General features: G+C 33.0%; 1 protein-coding gene across 2 annotated transcripts in view; it reads left to right on the top strand.

Annotated features, from left to right (window-relative positions):
• Positions 1–13,607, top strand: part of NRDC (nardilysin convertase) — a 122,521-nt gene that overhangs the window by 80,613 nt on the left and 28,301 nt on the right. For both annotated transcript variants that reach the window (XM_036893090.2, XM_057500207.1), the window contains 5 exons: positions 2,939–3,012; positions 7,697–7,792; positions 8,833–8,955; positions 10,830–10,887; positions 12,670–12,743. In XM_036893090.2, the coding sequence (XP_036748985.2) occupies positions 2,939–3,012; positions 7,697–7,792; positions 8,833–8,955; positions 10,830–10,887; positions 12,670–12,743 (425 nt within the window). The remainder of the gene's footprint in view (positions 1–2,938; positions 3,013–7,696; positions 7,793–8,832; positions 8,956–10,829; positions 10,888–12,669; positions 12,744–13,607) is intronic.

The raw sequence follows: 13,607 nt of genomic DNA, 5'->3' as shown, positions 1-13,607 counted from the left end.
ATGGCCAACATCCAAAACACAAACAACAACAAATGTTGGTGAGGATGTGGGGAAAGGGAAACCCTCCTACACTACTGGCATGAATGTAAATTAGTTCAACCATTGTGCAAAGCAGTTTGAGGGTTCCTCTAAAAACTAAAAGTAGAAATACCATTTGACCCAGGAATTCCACTCCTAGGAATTTACCCTAAGAATGCAGCAGCCAAGTTTGAGAAAGCTGTATGCACCCCTATGTTTATCACCACACTATTTACAATAGCCAAGACATGGAAGCAACCTAAGTGTCCATCAGTAGATGAATGGGTAAAGAAGATGTGGTACATATACATAATGGAGTAGTATTCAGCCATAAGAAGAAAACAAATCCTACCATTTGCAACAAGATGGATGGAGCTAGAGGGTATTATGCTCAGTGAAATAAGCCAGGCAGAGAAAGACAAGTATCAAATGATTTCACTCATTTGTGGAGTATAAGAACAAAGAAAAAACTTAAGGAACAAAACAGCAGCAGACTCACAGAACCCAAGAATGAACTAACAGTTACCAAAGGGAAAGGGCCTCTGGAGGATGGGTGGGAAGGAATGCATAAGGGGGGGAAATTGGGGCATTGTGATTAGCACACATAATGTGGTGTGGGGGGCATGGGAAGGCCGTCAATACAGAGAAGACAATTAGTGATTCTATAGCATCTTACTGCGTTGGTAGACAGTGACTGTAATGGGGTATGTGGTGGTAATTTATAATAGGGGTAGTTTAGTAACCATAATGTTGCTCATGTAATTTTGCATTAATGATACCAAATTTAAAAAAAAAATGAAATGAGCCAGTACACACAGCAACATGGATGAAGCTCAAAAAACTATGTTAAGTGAAAAAAGCCAGATATAAAAGTATATAAATATGATTCCATTCTAGAAAAGGCAAAACATTTCTATTACGAGCAAAAATCAGAATGGTGCCTAGGGCCAGAGGATTGGGGACCAACTGGATAAGTAGAGGGAACTCTTTGGGATGGCAGGCATGTTGTATCTTCTGTGTAGTGTAGGTATGCTTATCAACTGTACATTTAAAATGGATGAATTGTATTATATATTCATTATATGAAATAAAGATTAAAAGGAAAAAATAAATAAACCTTTTAGTTTAGAGTTCTACAAAAAAACTTAAGTAATAATTCCTCTCTCATTTATGAAGATAACCTGACCTTGCTGTAAGAATGTGTAATATAAGAAAAATTACAGACTTGATTCACTGAAAAACAATATATAATGGTGATAGAGCAATACTGAGTTGGATTCATCCTCGAAATTAAAGGTAGGATTAAAAAACCTACATTAGAAAATCAGTCAATGCAGTTTGTCACATTACCAGATTGAAGGAGAAAAATCCTATCAGTATATGTAGAAAAAAATTGTGTGATGAAGTCCAGTATCTCTTCATGAAGATAGCAGAGCAAAGGTAACTTTCTCAGTGGGACATATATTTTAAAGAAATTTATATTTAATGGTGAAACCTTTTATTTAAATTTATTGAGTTTTAAATAGACAAGCTAAGTCTAAAATTTATAAGGAAAAGCAGAGGGCTAAGTATACCCAATGTACTTTTAAATTGGGTTGAAATAGTGTTTGACATTATAATGGTTTGTGGTCCTCCAAAGCTTAACCCCACCTGGCAGTATTTTTAGTATTTAATTTCTCTGAGTTTTCTTGAATATTACAAAAGCACCATTTATACTGACATTGAGTTTGTGGAAGGTATACAAAGCGTATGTAAGGTCAGTGCTACAAAACTGGTAGATAGGTCATTGGAGGATTTTGAGATGACTAATTGATCTGGAAGTCATCAGTAGAGGTAGTCTATACATGCCAGTAGATTGCCATTGGCTGCCTTTTGATTTTGTTGTTGATGTTTGATACTTATGCTTTTGTATGTGACTTCGTTTTTTAGAATTAAATAAAAATATCCTGTTTTATTCAATCAAATAAAAATTATTCAACCTGTCAGTTATGTTAAGTACTGAAGAGAAAGAAAAAAGGTCAACAATATCTTAATGAATATCTGGCAGCTAATTAATTTAAAAGTTTCTCAAATGATGCAAAAGTTGAAAGTTTACAAAATACTGTAGGAAACTAGTTTTTTCAGTTGTTTTACTTGGCTGTTAAAAGTAATTTTAATTTCTTAAAAATGTGCTCTTATATTAATGGAAAATTTGCATATATAATTTGATACAGCACAGTTTATAGAAGTAAATTATATTAAAAAGCAAATAGCTAAGTGAAATATTTATAGACTGAAATTTTAACTTTTAACTTAAAATTTTATTTGGTCATTTGCAACCCTGTATTGAATAAAAAGTAGACTTTATACACTTTTAATATATAAAATCACAGATATACATACAGTATATAAACAGTATACTAGTGGTACTAAAATTTCATAAGGGAGTGATAAGGAGAAAATATCTGAAAAGGCTATTTAGGTGGATAATGGAAGAAAGAAAAGCTAAGAAACACTTGTCTAGAAATAATATATATAAAGGTGGTAAAACTATAAAGAAAAGCAGAGAAGTGATTACCATAACATTCAGGATTACCACATTTACCTCTGGGGAAAAGGTAGGTGCTCAGTGCTTCTATAGTTTTGAGTGTGGTCTGTTTCTTGACCTGCGTGGTGGCCACTGAGGTGTTAACCATGTAATTAAGCATTAGTCTCTGTTGATCTTTCATGTACTTTTTTGTATGGTTATTATATTTCATGGTGAAAAAAAGTAGTTTGTAGACTTTAAATTGTAGAAATGCAGAATATTATTTAGATTTTACATATGCATGATTAGGAACTAAAATCCCCAACTTGGTAAGATTTCTTAATTAAAAAATAGATGTTATATGATGAAAAGCTTTTATGAACAAAACAGAAAGTGACACTTTTTTTTTCTCAGGTGGGCCCAGTTCTTCATCCATCCACTGATGATCAGAGATGCAATTGACCGTGAAGTTGAAGCTGTTGATAGTGGTAAGAGAAGTGCTTTATGTATTGTAACTACTTTTTCTTTAATTAAACCAGGTATTTAGCACATTTATTATTCTTTATCACTAGACCATTTTATCTCTGTATCATAAAGGGTTATATTGAAATAGATGTGTCATGTTTATTCCTAAAGCCATTAAATGTCTACTTCAGTATAGATTTGAAATAAATTAACCAGATGGTAGATTATCGTTTTTTCAGTCTTTGTTTTTTGAGGGTTTTACCATAGTCACTAATCTTTTACAGGACTGTAGCCTAGTTTTTAAAGCTAATACTGGGTGTTAAAACTTTAAAAGTTCACATGCTCCTTTCGCATTCAGAGACATTTTCCCCTGAGGCTTTAAATACAACCCTGATATTGAATAGTTTATCCTTTGTTACCTGTGTACACACACAGGTACTTTTTGGCGTGAATTTCGGTAGTTCTGAATACAATTGTGATATATTTATGGATGAAGAAACTAAATTCTTGACCAGGAAATGCATTTAATTTTATTTTTTGACAGTTTCTCTTATCCTTTGGGATTTAAAGAATGAAGACAATAATGAACTGTGTGCTTATATAGGGCAAGGCTTCATTATAGAGCTGTGCTATAAAAACCCTTAATTACAATAAAAAGAACCACTGCTTGCCTTGTTTTAGCATTAGAAATAGTAATAGTAGGCTTAGGGGGACTACAGTTCACCACAGTTCATAGGTTAGGCTTGGCTTACAACAACTGAAAAGGCAAGGGCTCTCTACTTGTTCTTTTGTCACATTTTTCTCCTTGGCTTGATTTAGTGTCTAGTTCTAATAATGACTTAATGCATTCACTAGGCTGAGTAAACTGCAGATGGCTAGAAAGAGTCATCTGTCTGAAAGTTAGCAGACTTTTGTTTTAGCTGTTGAAAAGTTACTGTGGCCCTCGGTTTATTTGTCAAAGTGGGTGGGATGGAGTTATATTTCTTCCTAGCTCAAGGAGCAGCTTGTAATCAAGGATTTATTTTCTTCATTATTGTTACTTGCCTACCACAGTGTCTGTTTTATCATAGGCCCAGATAAAAATTTGTTGAGTGGATGAAAAACCAAACTAACCAAGGAAAATTCTAAAAGCCTTTCCTACTTGAGACCCAAGAACTATTCTCTGTCTTAAATGCTTTCATGTATGTTTTTCTTCATACAGTTTCTAGAGTGGGTTGCAATTGGTATTTAGAAAATTTAAATATTGAATTTGATTTTACAAGTTGAAGTCAAAATATATTTTATTGTATTTTGAAATATTATGCAGAAGTACACGTACATACGTATACATATGTGATGTATAATAATGTACATACACATACAATAAATAGTTTGGATTTAAGATGAACTTAAAGGCTCTGTTTTTGTTTTTGTTTTGTTCATTTGTTTCTTTTTAATGATAGGAGACTTCAGTTTGTTATCTGATACAAGTAGCTAGGTATGTTCTTAGTCACTTAACCTTTTAAGTATGCAGGATTTACTTGAGACCAGGAAGCTGTAACTGGTGTAATAAATTACTTTACTATTCATTTACCAGTTTTGAAAGCACATTAATCAGATGTGTTTTCTTCTCTTCAGATGTGATAGTCTTTTGTTCTATCTTGTCTCATTCACATGTTTTTAGTTGCCTGGATGCTTGGATGGCCTATTCCATGTAAGAGAAGTTGAAGGGAGGTTTAACTGTCCTGGCAGATTCATTTTCGTTTTCCTTTACTCCTCTCCACTTGCTTATGGAAGAGATTCTTTCTTTCCTGGTTTTTAAATTTATTATCTAGTTCTAACTTCATTACTTTATCACTGTGCCCTGAATTGACAATCTGTTTCTGGCATACTCTTTCAGTGGAGTGATTATACACATGCATATACAAATGCATTTATAAGCATTTATTTGCACAACACAGATAGGTCTGTTTGGTGTTTTACAGTTTTCTTAAGAACACTTAATACTTGAAGCTCATGTAAGTGTCTACAGGGTAGGTTTTAAAATGGGATTAATTAGTTGCTGAAGAAGACTGTAGAGAAAAAAATTATTCCTAATGATAAGCTCTTTACTCTCAAATGAGCATGTGTAATTGCCTACATAGTATGTCCTAGTGATTGAGATTGAGGATATGGCCAAAGCCCTTTTTTTTACCTAATCCAGTAGCAGAGAGTGCTGTGTTCTGGTGTTTATATCCTATTTTTATCAGTTTTAGGGGTAGTAAATCACTTCCTATGAATATGTTTACATATTCTGGCCTATTACTTTCCTGTTCCTGCTGTAATGAACTGCCAGAAAGTTAGTGGCTTGAAATAACAAATTAATTTTCTTAAACTTGGGGGTCAGAAGTCTAAAGTATCCTTTTAGAGCTTTATTCTTTTTGGACGCTCCAAGTGAAAATCTGTTCCCTGGCCTTTTCCACTTTCTAGATACCACCTACAGTCCTAGGCTGTGGCTCCTTTCTCTATGTTATGAGCCATCAGTTTAGAATCTTCTCTCTTCTCTTACCTCTGCTTCTGTCCTTATATTTTTCTTTGTTTTCCTTTACTCCTCTCCACTTGCTTATGGAAGAGATTCTTTTGATCCTGTTTCTTCTTTCTTATAAGGAAATATGTGATCACTTTGGGACCATGCAGATAATCTAGGATGATCTCTCCTCAGGATCCTTAATTTAATCATACCTGCAAAGTTCCTTTCACCACATAAGGTAACATATTCACAGGTTTTGGAGATTAGGACGTAGACATCTTTGGCGGGGGTCATTATTCAACCTACCACACTTAATAATGGAATTGTTTCTCCTGTGTTAATAATATCTTCATATTGTTGATTTAGACTTTATGGCATATTCAAGTATTTTACTGAGCATGCTTACTTCTCTTTCTTTCCATCCCTACTATCATCACTTCAGTTTCAACTCTCTTCACCAAGTGTAACAGTGATGACTTTTGCTTCCCTTAAATCTCTTGCAACTGGAATGGATTTACCAAGTCCAAATCTGATAATGTCACTATCCTAAATATCTGCAATGCCTTACCATTACTCCTATGATAAATAAATAACATTTATTGAGCACTTTTTGTGTGTATTATTGTGATTGTCACTATCTCATTATCCTCATTTGACACATAATGAAACTGAGGCTTAGAGGGTTTAAATAATTAACCCAGAGTCCAGAAATTCATTTCCCCAAGGACCCAAAGTCAACAATGATGCCAACCGTATGATACCAAGGTCTGTACTTGTACACATGAAGTATTGCCTCCCAAAGGTCTTACTAGGCTCTTTCAAAAATGGTTCCTTCTTTATATCTCCAGCCTGATGCCTTGCCACTCCTTTGATTCTGAATGTTGTTCAATCACATTGACAGTCCTTCTGTTTTTCAGAGGTGCCATATTCTCCTCTTTCAAATTTTTCTCTTGAGAATGTTCTGCATATTCCCATTTCTCCCTCCCTATTCCCTAGAAAACTCCATTTGTCTCTCAAGGCTCAGCTTAAGTCACTCCCTGAGAAGCCTGTGTCCCTGAGCCCACCCCCCAAAGTAAATTCATACACGAAAATAAGACAAAATTAGGTTAAGTGACAGTCTTTTTATATTCTCATAATACCCTGTGTTATAGCACTTAACTATAGTGATCTATAATTTCTACTAGGCTCTAATCTCCTTTTAAACAACTCCACTGGCCTCTTTGCCATGTTTGAGTTCATGTAGGTATTTCTTGTAAAGCCTTTGAATTTATAATTTCCATATGTGGGAACCTTCCCCCAGATATTTTTATGAAATCATCCTTACTTTATTTGGATTCTGCTCACTTGTTACTTCCTCAGAGAGATCTTCTGTGATCACCTGCCACCACTCTTCTTTCCCTTACCAGGTTTATTTTTCCTTATAGCACCCATCACTGACTAACATTGTTAAAATCTATTTGTTGGCTTATTTATTATCTCCCCTGCTAGAATGTAAACCCCTTGAGGGCAGAGAATTGGTCTGCCAATAAAAGGGAAAATTGGTCCCTTTTATTCACATTTCTACTTCTAACAACTAGTTCTGTAGTACCTGCCACATAGTAGATGTTCAGTAAATATTTGTTGAAGGAATGTATCTTATTTAATCCTTATAAAAATCCTATGAACTAGATGCTAGTAACTTCATTTTATAAATGAAGAAATCGAATCAGGGGAGTTGATAATTTCCTTGAGGTGGTACAGCTTAGTTAATGGCAGAACTTGGATTCTAGCCAAGATATTTCTGACTTCAAAGTGATTATTAACCACTAATATACTTTATTATCAACATAGTTGGCTTTGGGGAAAGTTTAAATAATATATATGACAAATTGCCCAGATAATAAGGAATTTGATTTAATATTTTATTAGCATTTTCATCAATAAAAACTTGGATATAGCATCCTAAGAGTTAAATCCTTTCAGATCATTAAACTACTTTGTTTCATTTGAAAATAAGGGAAAACCTCTAGAAAGGTGAACTGACTACCCAAAGTTACAGAATATTTTAAGTCATAGAGCCAGGCCTAGATCATTGCATTCTCTACTTCAGTCTTATACACATGATTCATAAAATTAATATTTGTTACTTCCTTACTTTCAGTTCTGTAAACTTGAACTCCCAGATAGAAAAGCAGATATTGAACTTCATTTTATTAAAAGGGTTTCTTTAAAACTAACAGAATATCAACTTGCAAGACCTTCTGATGCAAACAGAAAGGAAATGTTGTTTGGAAGCCTTGCTAGACCTGGACATCCTATGGGGAAATTTTTTTGGGGTAAGATGCCAAATACTTATTTCATATTTTCTAGTTAAGGAAGATAGAGAATATGAAAGTTGATAAAGAATGGAAGGTTATAAAGGTAGGGCACTAGGTGTTTTTTACTTTTTAGGGTAGGTAGGTAGCTTTTCAAATAGAAAGTGGGTGAGCATGCCTATATTTGGTTCTCTAACATTGGATATATCAAGAATAGCACCTAACAATAATATTGTGAATGCTTTTTGGGTACCAGATGCTCTGCTAATACTACATGAATTATGTCATTTGATCATCATAGCAATGTTAGGAGCTTGCTACCATTATCTGTATTTAAAGATAAATAAATAAGCTCAAGGAAGTTATTTAATTTGCTTAAATCACACAATGATAAAGGTGGGATTTGAACCTGTTGTAAAGTCTGTGCTCTACCCCAACCTGATATTTCCATTTATCAATAGAGATTCAGCAATGATTTCTCTAATAGTTTTTGAGCTATGACCTAATTTTGTATAACTGGTAAGCTGTTTAAATGGTATCTGTTTTTCATAAAAGGCCTTTCTTAATGTTAGAATCCAGATATAGTTTCTTATTAATCCTCTTGACCGTAGAGTTGAATCTGGGAAGAGTTGATCTAAACAGTACTTCATTCAAAGGATGTTTGCTTCCCTGTAAATTTTTTGCTGTTATATGCATTTTATATGACATCCTTGCTTTATGTGGTTTATTTTTAACAATTATACAGAATATTATTTAAAAATTCTGAGATAAACCTGAATTGAATACTAAACTAATTATTAAGAAAGGAAGCTTAAGGCAATTACTGTTGTTGAGGTATTATTAACTGGACATTAATTCCTTATGTGCTAAAACATATTTCAGAATTGTTTCTTGTGATTTTTTTTGTCTTATATTGATAAATTATCACTATTATTGTACACTTGTTCAATATTGAGTCACTTGGGTTACTTCATTAGTTTAGTAGCAGAGAATGCATTGTTTATAGAAAGTTTTACAAAGTAAACTTAGTTATTTCTATAATCTTGTTCATCTTTTTACAGGAAATGCTGAGACTCTCAAACATGAGCCAAACAAGAACAATATTGATACACATGCCAGGTTGAGAGAATTCTGGATGCGTTACTATTCTGCTTGTTACATGACTTTAGTGGTTCAGTCCAAAGGTAATATTAACTGCTATGGCCTTTAGAATTATTCTGAAGTAGTGCTTTCTTAGGATTTGTTTGCCTTGATTAGTATTGCAGTGCACTATTACTTTAATGCCTGACCCTAACACAAACTAAAGGAAATCAGGATTTGGAAAGGTCACACAGCAAGTGGCACAGCTAAAGAGAAGCACATAATCATCTGATTCTCAGGCAAATGTTTTTTCTCTTATAGACATAGGTCTGATCTCTAGGCTAGTCTGTGAGTATACAAAAATATTAATAGGTCATGAATTGATCTTTTAAGCCGCATTGAGCTGTTGCCTCTCTTATCTCTGGTTTTGCATTTAATTTGTATTGATCATAAACTCTAACAGCGCAAAGTGTCTGTCTTTTCATCCTTACATAGGGTCCAGTAAAATGGTATGATTAATTGAAATCCATCATGGTGATGATAGCAGAAGCATGTTAAGTGTGAAATACTGATTAATACTACTACTCTTTTCCTTCTTTTATCATTATCTCCAGTAACTGATGTTAATGCTTTCTCATTAAAGAAATCATTGTAGCTTTATTTTGTTTTCTTTATATTTCAGTCTCCTTAGGCTATTTTTTACAGTCAGTCAGTTGCTGAACTATTCCTTTTGACATACCTTAGAGTTTGCACATTTCTTTTTAAATAAGTAATCTTCTCACCCTAATAGGATTCTCCTTCTTATATAGTTTTGTTCTCTCATTGTCAAAGTTAAGATCAGAGCTGACTTGGCACTTAAATATAAAATATTTTTGCAATATTAGTCCACTGAAATTGACTTGAGTGTAAAGTCATGGATATGGTATGGTGGGTTCTTCTGTTGAAACTATAGATGTGCTTCTAGATTCCTTGTACAACACATTAAAATTAAGCCATTCCATATTCAGTATGTAATACTAATTTGTAATTTTTACTTACCATTTCCAAATCTATCATGAACATGCATTTTTCTTCAACCTAGGTACTATTTCTTTTGCATTCTCTTCCTCTGTGGTGACAAATATAAGAGCATATTAATGCTTGTTGCAGATTTCTAAAGTAAGCCCCAGATACTTGATAAGAGAATCTTGCACACTCTAAATTCAGTTGATTTTACTTGAGCATCTATTTTACCATTTAAGAGTTAAATATCTATGTAAATAGTATAGAATAAATTTAGAACTTGGTTTGTCTAATTTGCATCTTGCCTATTACATAACTGGGGCATCTCTTTTGAGAATTAATGAAACTTGTGTTTGGTACTAACAGATACTATCTAGTGATGTAATAAGTCACGGGATAAAACTAACGGTTTCCTTTTTTTTTTTTCACTTGGATCTGCTTTACGAGAAATGTCAAAAGAATTTCTTATAAAAAAAAAGAGCCAAAAGAAGATAGAAATCATATATATATGAAACCTAAGAGGAAGATGTATTAAAACCTAAGGAAGTATAAATTAATATAAAACAAATTGAGTATAAAGGTACTAATGAGCTATCGAGGAGAAGGGTCTGTGTAGTGTGGGTTAATTGGGAGAAACCTTCCTAGAGAAAGGAAGTTTTGGAATGGAGTAGGAGGATGATTGGTGTATTCCTATCTCTTTGCCCTTCACACTAAACTAATGATAAACAAACTTTTTTTTTTAACTTGTGTGCTTTTTCTAACTTTACCAGGTAAAAATAAAGGAGACTAACAAAATTATATGTGTCTTAAAGTTTTCTTTGTTATTTTTCCTGTTTCTTATTACTGGTTAAGAAGTGGCAGGTAATGCCCAAATTAAAGTATTCCTTTGTTGTATAGCTAAAGATCTGTGAGAAATCTAATTGTGTTTCTAACTTGACATTGCGTTTCCCTATCTCCTCCCTGCCCTCTCCACAAGAAACACTGGATACTTTGGAAAAGTGGGTGACAGAAATCTTCTCTCAGATACCAAACAAGTAAGACATTTATTTTCATTAATAATACACCTTTAAATAGGCATCTTCTTGTAAGAGTCTCAAAAGTTTTTTCTTTCGGCTTATTTCTTAAACATGTGAATAAATTAAGACCTCATGTGGTTTAGCAAGATCACACAGCTTTTGAGTGGGAAAACTGAGATAAGTCGAATTTCCATAGTTTCTGTAGTTCAGAATTTACAAGCTTATAAACTTACAGTAAGCAGTAATTCTGAAGAATTTAGGACTCCTTTTACATTTATTCAGAGCTTTTTTCTTACTGTGTACTGTTTAAAACTGATGCAAAAGCAAGTATTGTATTGAGAGGCTTTTTATTTATTTATATGTATTTGTATTTTTTGTATTTTTTGTATTTATATGTATTTTTATTTATATGTTTATTTATATGTATATTTATATAATACACACACACACACACATATATATATATAATATGCACACATATCCTCTGTCTTAAAGAAATTATGTTTCTAAGTCAGTTATTTGGAATTTGGAATGTCCCATAAGAGAAATAATTCTGTACATGATGATTGACTTTGTATACTTCCCAAAAAGTCTATTTCATATAATTGAACCAAATTATTTATTATTAGAAACTGTATATAGGGTTCCAGTTCAGAAAGCTATTTTTTGTCTACTTTAAAGTTATCAAAATTGCACAGTATTTAAAAGACACTTCTTTGTTTTATTTTTGTTACAAAGATTACAAAAAATTTAATTCTGAAGCAATTAAGTCTTTCTTCCCACTCCTAGCAGTTTGCATTTTAGTAAAATAAGTGAAATCAGATTTTTTTTCTTGCCTCAGGTGAGTAAGCTAGATGTTTCCCAGTTCTTCATTCCAAGGCATAATTTATTTTAAATTTATGAAAGAAAATTGGCTTTAAAGTATTAGAATAATTTGTAGTAACAACTGATTAGTTATTATTGTCTTGGCTCTCTATATAAATTTCCACTGGTAATTAACTACTTTTTATGTGTAAAATGATAATGAAAGCCATGCCAGAGTCCTGGGGTTGTTTTACGTGTTTTTGTTTGTTTTTGTTATGAAATGAATATGAACAATGGAAATGTCAAATGGCAAATTGAAACATGTTTCATTGTGAAATTTTACTGATAAAATCAGAGGTGTACTGCATAGAGGGATTCATTATTAGGTCCTATCAATCCCTGATGAACATTTTTAAAAAACCTTTTAAATACTGTTCACTAATAATTTTGGTTCCTTAATCAGACAGGTTAAAAGGTCTAGGTATTTTAAAGTGAATTCATATTAATTCTTAGAAGAATTGTTAATTATAGTATCTTCAACCAGATAAGAAGCTTCTAGGAGAGTCTGTATTATTTAGGTACCACAGTCCCTAATACAGTGCTTTATACCTAATAATCAATTCATATGTATTGTTGAATTTTTTAAAAATCTCTGGTATAAATTTTCTTTCCAAAATGGCTTTATATAGGAGGAGAACTGAAGATCTTATTGGGCTGATAGAGGCAGTAAATATTGGGAGGGAGGTCCCTTCAATTCATTGTTTTCTATCTCTTTTGAGTTTTAAAGGTATTTGAGTTATTGGGACTAAGATTAAAAATAGGTTGTTTAGTTCAGGATTTTGTGGCTTTGTTGCCATCTGTTCACGTATGCCTAAATGCTTTTCAGCCAGAAATATGTAGAATAGATTATAAATACCTTTCAGTTAGGCATCCCTAAAGATACTGCTTATAAAGGCTTTTGCCAATTAAATTTTAATGTATTTGTTTTATTTTCAGTGGGTTACCCAAACCAAACTTTGGCCATTTAACGGATCCATTTGACACACCAGCATTTAACAAACTTTATAGAGGTTCGTGAACCAAAGGTTTAAAACTGTTTGAAATAACTTTAGCACATTCTCTAAAACTTAATTGAGACTGCCAATTTTCTTTGAAAATGAGAACACAACAGAAAGTACAGCTGGATTGGAAAGGGAGTAGATGGACAGTGGAGATTCAGTTCGTGACAGATAACAGGCCACTAACTAGCAGCAGAATTGGTTGCTCTAGTACGCTGCTGCTACTTGAGTCTGTTTCATGCTTTCTCCCTGTTTCCCCTTGTTCCCTTTTGTTCTTTGGTTTTTTGTTTCTTTCTTATTTTATCTATATCCTCTTTTTTACCTTTCAAAAGAGAAAAACAGAGAAGGGGAAACCATTTTGGAGACCACATTTCCTCTTATCTTCCTTATAAAAGAAGTTTTTGTTAGATGAAGAAAAATTTAATTTGTAAAGAAATAGGGGGAGAAATCACCCTTAAATCTTACCATCCAGAGAAGTCATTTTGGCAAATTGCCCTTTGAATTTATGTAGGTATGTTTTCTTAATGTAGTTGAGATTATAAGATTATACACTTCTCTCGCCTTTTTCATTTAATATTATATTTGTAATAATTGCCTAGTGAGCCATCACATGGTTATGCTATAATATACTTAACGATTTGCCCATATGAATAATGCAGACATTCTTAACTCACCATTTCTCTTTGTTCCCTTTTTTATCATGGCAGATTATTTTCTCTTTCTCTTAATTGCCTAGGTATTCCGTTCTCCTCTTCCTTCACCCAATTGCCAGTCTCTTTCCTCTTCCCCTCCTCTAATCAATGACTGTTGCACCCTTATCTGCTGCTAGTTCCATTCTATTTTAGCCGACTCTTCCTAGAGACAACTTACATTCAG

This window comes from Manis pentadactyla, chromosome 4, assembly GCF_030020395.1.
Source record: "Manis pentadactyla isolate mManPen7 chromosome 4, mManPen7.hap1, whole genome shotgun sequence".
Classification (NCBI taxonomy): domain Eukaryota; kingdom Metazoa; phylum Chordata; class Mammalia; order Pholidota; family Manidae; genus Manis; species Manis pentadactyla.
The sequence above is the reverse complement of the archived record's forward strand: the minus strand, read 5'-3'. Positions and strand labels throughout refer to the sequence as shown.